Source organism: Podarcis tiliguerta (genome assembly GCF_965153285.1).
Source record: "Podarcis tiliguerta genome assembly, chromosome: 13".
Taxonomy (NCBI): Eukaryota; Metazoa; Chordata; class Lepidosauria; order Squamata; family Lacertidae; genus Podarcis; species Podarcis tiliguerta.
Genome location: NC_139546.1, coordinates 31,094,424 through 31,104,707, shown reverse-complemented (window position 1 = coordinate 31,104,707; position 10,284 = coordinate 31,094,424). Strand labels below are relative to the sequence as shown.

General features: G+C 40.4%; 1 protein-coding gene across 1 annotated transcript; it reads left to right on the top strand.

The window, feature by feature from the left end:
• On the top strand, positions 1–6,222 carry LOC310662574 (vomeronasal type-2 receptor 26-like; the record flags this gene model as incomplete). Its single annotated transcript, XM_083409512.1, has 5 exons — positions 1–162; positions 633–1,484; positions 1,788–2,015; positions 4,006–4,132; positions 5,321–6,222. The coding sequence occupies 5 exons, from the start codon at positions 1–3 to the stop codon at positions 6,220–6,222; spliced, it is 2,271 nt and encodes a 756-aa protein (XP_083265638.1).
• Positions 6,223–10,284: the final 4,062 nt, after the last annotated feature.

Genomic DNA, 10,284 nt, shown 5'->3' with positions numbered 1-10,284 from the left:
ATGACTTATAAGGCCACACTGAGCCTGCTTTCCACACAAAAGAAGTTTGTTCCCAACTTCAGTTGTGACAAGCAGAACCAATTGATAGCTATCATTGGAGGATGTTTCTCTGAGATCTCTGTCAATATGGCTTTCATTTCAGCCACCCACAAAACTCCACAGGTAAGCTGTGTGTATGAGAGTATGAAGCATGCACATATGGCATAGTATCTTGCTCTTATGAAAGCAGTTTTGACCATACTCCTAGTGATATTTTGGTAAGCAGATTGTTTAAATTGAGTCTTGATTATGACAACTGCAGGTGGACTCACAGCTACTTTGAAAGCTTTATTCAATAACTGTTCATCAGCTGCTAGGACTGGGCATGCCCCTCTAGTCCCATTTTGGATAGTAATAGTTCAGTTTCCTGAATCAGTCGCAACTCTCCCTGAGATTATTCAATTCCAGCCCAATGCCTGGCTTGTGATCCAGAAATACAAAACTTCAAAAATTCCTTTTGCTTGTATTTGAAAACCCAAATGACCATGTTTGCTGACATACATGAATGGCAATTGGATAAACACAATCCACTACAATCCTATAATTCTAAGGGATAAGATTAATTCCAAAAATTCTTATACATTTTATTTCAGCTCCCTTACGGATCCTTCTTGCCATTAAAAGGTTCCAGACTGCTCTTCCCTTTTCTGTACCAAATGGTCCCAACTGAATCCTACCAGCAAATGGGAGTTGTGAGATTACTTCAGCATTTTGGATGGAAATGGGTTGGGGTTGGTGCTGTGAATGATGACAAAGGGGACAGGTTTTTACAGACAATGATGCCAATGCTTGCTCAAAATGGAATCTGTTATGCCTTCATAGTAAGAATGCCAAAATGGGATTATGTGGAGGAGATGATAGACTTGATTTTAAAGCAGTTTAAAAATTATGAAGTTATCTTTAAGAATAATGCCAATATATTTTTTGTTTATGGAGAACCTCCATCCTTTCAGATTGTGAGGATATTTCTTTTTCTAGCAACCTATATGGATTGGCCTCCCCTTGGTAAAGTGTGGATTGTTACATCCCACTGGGATTTCACATCAGTGACCATTCAGAAGACATGGGATATGCAAACCTTCCATGGTTCCATATCCTTCACTGCTCACTCAAATCAGCCAGCAGGCTTCCAAAAATTTATTAAGGAGATAACGCCTTTTGGGGTGAAAGGAGATGGATTTATCCAGGACTTCTGGGAACAGGCATTCAGCTGTTCATTAAAGAAGCAGGAGGAAGATGAAATGGAAACATGCACTGGGGAGGAGAAGCTGGAAAGCATTCCCGGTATTTTATTTGAAATGAAGATGACTGGCCATAGTTACAGTGTCTACAATGCTGTCTATGCAGTGGCACATGCTTTGCACGACCTATACAGATTGAGACTGAAGCATAGAAGGTTGTTAGAAGATTGGAGATTGGTGTTGCAGAAGGTGCAACCATGGCAGGTCATTACAACTCTCAATCATTCTCTCTCTCTTTCTTTCTCTCTCTCTCTCACTATTCACTCAAAATATTTGGGTGTTCTTTCTGTTTTATGCTGTTCTCATTTATGAATCCATATGGATAATTAATGATAGTTTCATTATAAAATAGTGGAGGTTGAAATTGCAACAAATGAAGACAACTAGAAACATAGAATCACAAATACTGTCCAAAAATAAAATGCAGTATGATAGGCCTTTGTAAAGCTCAATGAAATCATTTCAAAGACCTAGTTCTTCCTGTCTTCGGATTGTCTTTGAATACAGATCCATCACTTTCTAAAGCTCATCATATTCAATAACAGTGTTGGAGAAACAATACATTTTGATGACAATGGAGAATTTGTAACAGGCTTCGATGTTACAAATTGGATGATGTTTCTGAATGCCTCAGTGGTTAGAGTAAAAGTTGGAACACTAGATCCTCAGGCTCCTCGAGGCAAAGAGTTAACCATTCATGATGACCAAATTGTCTGGCACCAAAGCTTTAATCAGGTGAGACATACTGAAAAACTATTGAGTGCAGTATTTTTCGCTTTATAACACGCACCTGACCATAACACGCACATCGTTTTTAGAGGAGGAAACAAGGGGGGGGGGGAATTCTGAAGAAACAGTGGATGTATCATTTTTGTGCCTCATGCTGTGGCCACAGACATGTGATCTGATGGTGAATTTGGGGTGACCCAATGCAAAGATCCTGAGAATCCCTGTGGATCTGTGCTTTGTAACCACGTTTTTGCACCATTGTGGCCCCAGGCAACAGTGGGTGCGTGATTTTTTTGGTGCAGGCTGTAGCCATGGACATGCTATGTGATCTCATGGTGAATTTGGAGTGACCCAATGCAAAGATCCTGAGGATCCATGTGGATCCATGCTTTGTAACCACATTTTTGCACCACTGCAGCCCCAGGCAACAGTGGGTGCATGATTTTTTTGGTGCAGGCTGTAGCCATGGACATGTAATGTGATCTGATTGTGAATTGGGGTGACCCAATGCAAAGATCCTGAGGATCCATGTGGATCCATGCTTTGTAACCACATTTTTGCACCACTGCAGCCCCAGGCAACAGTGGGTGCGTGATTTTTGTGGTGCAGGCTGTAGCCATGGACATGTAATATGATCTGATGGTGAATTTGGGGTGACCCAATGCAAAGATCCTGAGGATCCATGTAGATCCATGCTTTGTAACCATGTTTTAAGTGGGAAGGGAAGGAAAAACACAGAAGGGACAAGGAGCACAAGAGGGGTGTGCAGAGAAGCAGCTGGCTAAGAATGCAGGAGAGTGGTTTAACGGGAGGGAGGAAAGGAAGGCAAAAGTTTTCCCCCACCCAGCCACCCAAGCCAGCCCTCTCTCTCCCCCCCACCTGCATGTTTTCCGGCTGCCTGCAAGTCCCGAAAATGCTTCCCTGGACGCAGCAGCACCGGAGCACGGAGTGGAATTAGAAGGAAGGAGGCGATCCTTTCCTTTCCCCTCTGCTTGCCTGGAGGGGAGGGGTTGCCTGGAGGGGAGGGGATTTGTCTGCTCTTTGTTCTGTTTGAGCAAACAGCAACCAAAACAGAAGAGGGTGGGCAGTAAGACCCTGAGGCAGAATGCAGGAAAGCAACAGCTTCCTCTCTCTCGCGATTGGATTTTTGCCTGATTTTTGCCCCTGCGCTCGGGCCAGTTGGCTCCAGGGACCACACATTCGCTCAATAACACGCACAGACATTTCCCCTTACTTTTTAGGAGAAAAAATCTGCGTGTTATAGAGAGAAAAGTATGGTATATGCAGTAAGAGACAAAACGTTCATCATACCAGTTCATTCTCCTGACTCCGCTTTAGGTACCAAAATATGCCGGGTACTCTAAAGATCCTCCCTTTCTTTCTAAAGATGTATAGACAGACTAGTGACATCTCTTTGATCTTTATCTGCATTTTTCAGAGAATATTCCAGTTTATTGGATTTTTTCAGTTTTTTAATAAACAGGATATCTTGAGACACACCCCTGCAAATTGCTGTTAGAATTGCTCCTGTATAACCAGGTTATTTCATGTTTTTGTTACATCTTATTGAAAAAGATCACTGAAATCTCTTCATACTTCCTAAACTCATTCTCAATTACAAGGGGCCTATGTCTATCTTCTGGGCATAAGAGCAGCAATATAGTTTAAAGGGTCATCCTCAGGAGTATTATTCTAGTTAATCATGTTTAACTGGGTGTGGGGAGAGCAGCTCTGAATAGGTTTAGGCTTTAGAAATGTCATTTCATTTCATTGGTAAATCATGTCCATACAGGAAAAGAAATAGCTCAGACGTGGAATCACCTACCACCCTCACTTATGGTTTCCCCCTGAAGCTCAGTCCTATACCGATAGCTTCAGTAAATGGACAGAACTATAAGACTGGATGAACTAAAGCTCCCTTCTTTCACTATTTGCAAAAAACAAACAGCTCCCCGTCTTCACATTATTTCTGAACATCCATCATGTTTCTGTGCAGGTACTACCAGTTTCTGTGTGTAATGACAACTGCTATCCTGGCTACAACAGGAAAAAGAAGGAGGGAGCAAAATTTTGCTGCTATGATTGTGTGCCATGTCCAGAAGGGATGATCTCTGATAAGAAAGGTGGGAGACAGAATAATAGCAATAGCAATAACAATAACAATAATAATAAGGTTAGTATTTATATGCCACCCATCTGACTGGGTTGCCCCAGCCACTATGGGTGGCTCCCTTCAAAAAATTAAAAATACAAAAAAAAATCAAACATGACAAACCTCACTATGCAGGGTAGCAGGAGTCTTCTAAAAGACAAAATTTTCCTTAACGTCTGATGGGATGGCATTCCACATGGGAGGTGCTCTACCAGGAAGGCCCCCTGCCTGGTTCCCTGTAACTTCACTTCGTACCAGAAAGCCCGTGAAACTGAACCTCAGTAGCCAGGATGGAGACGCTCCTTTGGGTATATAGCCCCAAGGCCATTTAGACGTTGAATTTTGCTTCAGAATGTACTGTGATCCAATGTAGATTCCACTCCCAGTCACCAGTCTAGCCGCTGCATTCTGAATTAGTTGTAGTTTCTGAGTCACCTTCAAAGGTAGCGCCACACAGAGCGCATTGCAGTAATTCAAGTGGGTGATAACTAGAGTATGTACCACTCTGGCAAGGGCCCATTGCCCAGCCCTGGATGGCTGTGGTCTTGTGAATCATTGACCTTGGATAGCACAGTGCCACTTTAAGGTCATATGGGACACCCTTGTTGATACATGTATCCTTTTGGTCAGGATAAGACCCAGAGGCAGGGATAGTCTTCAGACAATGACTAAACCTACCTCCTTGGTAATGCCATGATCTGGCCCTCAGACAACTCCTCCTGCCTGTGATCACTGTGATCAGATGTCCCAATACAACTCCCCTACTGAAACCTGCCCCAGCCATTCTGTTCACCATGGCTTACTCCCATAGCAGCCTTGCCATCCTCCCCTTAAAAACAAATTATAAAATTAACTAATTTAGAAAATACTAGTCAAAAAAATAAATATACATATATAGAAATATCCAGCCATTTTCATGACAAAAGATATCTAGTGTTTATTTCTTAGGAGACTGTAAACTGCATGGATATAATGGAGGTTTAAATCTTAAATAAATATTTTTCAAACAACACAGTACATTTTTTATCATTTTAAAAGAACTGCAAGAGAACAAAGGGATATATTCTCATGAGGTTTTAAGACTTCCTTAGACAGATGTTGTTCTGCATTTGAGAATATTAAAATCACTCTTCCTCTTCTTTAATTTTTATTTTTGAAGACATGGATGCCTGCATAAATTGTCCTGAAGACCAGTATGCCAATGAAAACCAAACTCAGTGCATTCCAAGGATTATAAGCTACCTTACTTACAACGAAGATTTGGGGATCATCTTATTTATTATGGCTATTTCTCTCTCTTTTGTCGCAGCTTTAGTTCTTGGAATTTTTATGAAGCACAAGGAGAGTCCAATAGTAAAAGCTAACAACCGGAACCTCACCTACATCCTTCTTGTTTCCCTCCTCCTTTGTTTCCTCTGTTCCCTGCTCTTCATCGGACAGCCTGGAAAGGCAACCTGCCCTCTCCGACAAACAGCTTTTGGCATCATCTTCTCTTTGGCACTCTCTTCTGTATTGGCAAAGACCATCACTGTGGTTCTGGCCTTCATGGCAACCAAACCAGGTGCCAAAATGAGGAAATGGGTTGGCAAAAGAACAGCAAATTCGATTATCCTTCTCTCCACTTTTATTCAAGCTGGTGTTTGTACTCTTTGGTTAAGTACCGCTCCTCCATTCCCAGATACAGACCCACATTCATTCTATGGGGAAATCATACTAGTTTGTAATGAAAATTCAGCTACCATGTTTTACTGTGTTTTAGGCTATATGGGCTCTCTAGCCATTATCAGTTTCATTGTGGCTTTTCTAGCCAGGAAGTTACCTGACAGTTTCAATGAAGCCAAGTTCATCACTTTCAGCATGTTGCTGTTTTGTAGTGTGTGGGTATCCTTTGTTCCCACCTATCTGAGCACCAAAGGAAAATACATGGTGGCTGTGGAGATCTTCTCCATCTTATGCTCCAGTGCTGGGTTACTGGGTTGCATCTTTTTCCCTAAATGCTACATCATTGTGCTGAGGCCTGACCTAAATAGTAAAGAGCATATAATGCAAAGGAAACTATGAAAGAGTTCTATCTTCATCTTTTTATTTTTCTCTTAGATGCATTTTATTGGAAGTCCACCATTATTAGTTTCTCTGAGTTCTGCTCCTCATCTGAACATTAGGGAGCAAATTATAAGAAAAACAAAATGAAATCATATATCCATTTTTTATTGTAATACTACTTAAATGTATTATTGGAAATGCTGTTGCTAAGGATCTCATGTGAATTCAAGCATGGGTGCTTGATTATTTCTATTTCTTCTTCTATTACTACTAATACCACTAATATTTTTTTAATTTCCCAGCCACTCTGTGAAGCTTAGAGCATATATATAAAAACATAGTGAAATATCAAACATTAAAACCTTCCCAATACAGGGCTGCCTTCAGATGTCTCCTAAGAGTTGTATAGTTCTTTATCTCCTTGGCATCTTAACACAGGGCGTTCCACAGGGAGGGCGCCACTGCCAAGAAGTCCCTCTATCTGATTCCTTGTAAGTTTGCTTCTTGCAGTGAAGGAACCAGCAGAAGACCCTCAGAGGAGGACCTCAGTGTCCAGGCTGAACAATGGGGGTGGAGATATAAGAATGCTACTACTATTACATTACCCACCATTCACCCTAAGGTCCTAGGTTTGGTTACAACTATTAAAACACAATGATAATATTAATACACAATTGTATGCAATATGAAAAACAGTTTAACAACAGAATTATAAAGATAAGGTGGGTCCTAAAAATAGACACCTGGAGTATCAAATGTCAGCGTGAACGAGTGCATCTCCAGCATTCACTGAAAGTGCTAGAAACCCCTCTGAGGAAAGTGAGTTCCACAACTTAGGGGCTGCTACAGAGAACGGCCTCACCAATTTCAGCTCATGTTGTTTCTGTCTAGCAGGCTCTCTGCAGTAGTAGAGAGCTACCCTTAAAAAAGATTTTAAAAATACAGAATGCCCTCACCCAGGCTGCCAGCCACCAAACTTACGAGGGTGGAGGAATAACAAGAGTGAATAATATACCAATCTCAGTACCAGACAGGATGTGTAGTGAGGCATTCTGAAAGTAAAGGAAGGATTGAACTCTGATTAATAAGAATACACACAGAGGCTAGAACCAGCAAGACTCTGGGAGGGGTGCATATAATAATCTCTCTCCTTCTACCCCTCAGCCCAGATCGTTTTATTCACAAAAGAACTTTTTACAGAGTGTTCATAAGAACCAATCAGATTTCTTCTGAGCATTTCAACAAACCCCATGTGGGGACAAAGTTAAACTACAAACACTAGTTAGGCATACATATTTTGGGGTAAATGAATGAAAACTACAAAGGAGTGCATTTAGCAACCCCGGAAGTCATAAACAATCAATACACATGATAAGGATGGCCAGAAGATTAACATCCTAAGATTAACATAACAGAAAAGCTACAGCAAAGAAACTGCCCACTGTCTTTGATGACCCAGGACACCTGCCTGTCGAAGTGGGTACGTGACTTGTGAAGAAAGAGAAATGGAACAGGGATGCAGAGGTGTGGATTGATCAAGAATCATATCAAAATAGCTTAAACCCAGTCAACGCAATGCTTTCATTGCTGACACAGATGGCTTACTCTATATTTGTTATAATTCCTCATAGCAATCCCACCTGATCACTACAGTGTAGGGAATGGGCCCTGGGTAATTTAGGAATTTAAACACTGATGTGAGCACCTTGAATTGGGTGAAGAAACAAACTGGCAACCAGTTCAGCTGTTTTAAAACAGAGGTCATATGAGATCTGTAGGAATTCCCAGCCAGCAATCTTGCTGCTGCAATTTGGACCAATTGAAGTTTCAACAGCATCAAAATGCATTAGGAGGTCAAAGAGAACAAGCAGGATGGAACTATCTGCATCTCTCTCCTGATAAATGTTATCAACCAGGGTGACCAAGGTACTTTCTGTGCCATGATCAGGCCTCAAGTGAGACTGGAATGGATCCAAGGAAACATATCTGCTAAAAATCTTCTCAGTTGACTTGAACCAGGCACAATCTACCTTAAACAGGTTCCATGCCTTCATTCTTCTGTATTGTGTACTCTTCCATACCAAAGATGGATATAGGGTTGCATCTATCAGCTCTTTGTAATATAGGAAAGCTCTACTGTTGCTAGTAAAAAGGAAGTCACTGCCAGATAGTTCTTCTGATGTCTCTCCCCACCCACATATTTTGTTTGTTTGTTTTTTGTTTGGTTCTTTTCATGAACCTGACAGAAACATCATTATACTTTACATATCCTTCACTCCAAGAACAGTTGTAGAAGAAGGAATGCAGGCCAACCAAGCCTATTCTATCTTTGAAGAGTTTTTGCTACAACCAAGTATCCTGCCTTAGCTTCAAATGTGAGCCTTTTCCTTTGGAATTGGGACTGAATAGAGATTTTGACCTATTCTGTATTCAAAAGTAGCATGTAAGAAGTCCAGCTCCTGCTCAGAGTTAGGACTATAATGTTTGAGTGATGATGAGTGAACTGTGAGATGGTGGACAGGATTATAAACTGAAGGCTCAGAATGAGGAAATAGGTAAAGAAAGGGAGTCCATTGGTCTTTTCTTTTCTTTTTATAAATATTTTATTAAGTTTTACATGAAAAATAAAAACATACAATAAACAACAAACAAAACAGAAAAAAGTACACAGTTACACAAACATAAAACACCAAAACAACAAAAATAAAAGCAATTTTATCTTCATAATAGCCTTGCATTAACTTATTTCTCCGACTTCCCCAAACCTCCCTTCCCTGTATTGCAAATCATACAATTGAACAACAAATCCCTTCCCTCTGTCATGTTTAAATTCTTGTCTTAATTTAAGTATCCTAATTTAACTTATTCAATACTTATAGCTTAAAATATTGAATCTGTTAATTTTTAAGATTTTAACCAATAACCTTTTACATTCAATCTGATGTCGTTCTAACATTCATTAATCTTGTAGTGTTTCTGTAAATAGTCTTTAAACTTCCTCCAATCTTCTTTCACCGTCTCTTCTCCCTGGTCTCTGATTCTGCCAGTCATTTCTGGGGATTCCATATAGGTCTTTTCTACTCCTTTATTGAAAAAGGAATGTGGTAGGTTCAGCACAATAATTAACCTCCACTCCAAAACACTGACACCTACTTCCTATATTTAGGTGAATCATAGAATTATAGAATTGTAGAGCTGGAAGGCTCATATAGTCTAACCCCCTGCAATGCAGGAATCTCAGCTAAATCATACTTCAACTAAATCATACATGACAGATGATCATCTAACCTTTACTTAAAAACCTTCAAGGGAGGAGAGTCTACCACCTCTCTTGGGACTCTGCTCCACTGTCAAACAGCTCTTATTAAGAGAAAGTTATTCCAGGTGCTTTTCAGAATCTCCTTTCTTCTAACTTGAAGCTATTGGTTCAGGTCCTACCCTGAAGAAAACAAGCTTGCACCATCTTTCACGTAACAGCCCTTTATGACTATTATTCAAGTTGCAATACTTGAGCTTAGCATCACAGCTGATGAACACAAGGCAAACTACAGCCAGGGGAAGATATAGCCAAGTTCCAGACAGGGGAATTGCATAAGGAAAAGGTTGGAATATTTTGCTGTCAGGACAAGCAAGAATTGGAAGTGATCTGTTAAAGGATATGATCACCAAGCCTCAAATTTCACAACCTTTAAGGCAAATTATGCCAAATGGGAGTGATCTGTTCGTGTGACCTTAACATTTGTACAGGATGAAAGAAGTCTGCAACTTCCTGGCTAAGAGTAACTTACTGATTGTTATTCCTCATAAAAGAGAATAATAGTGCTAGAGTCTGGGAGGGAGGGATGTCCTAGTACTTTTTGTGTACATGATGCAACTTCAAGGAGCATCAGCACACAGGGGAAATTATCATCACACCTATCATTGTCAAAATTACTAGCTTCCATCCTCTTACAAAATGGATATACAGGTGTCATCAGCAAGATAAGCTGAAAGAAGAGAAAAAACTTTTGCATTGTTGAGCACTGGATCAATTTCTCATGTATGATTATATACTCTTTATATAGTGCTGTAGACAGAAAC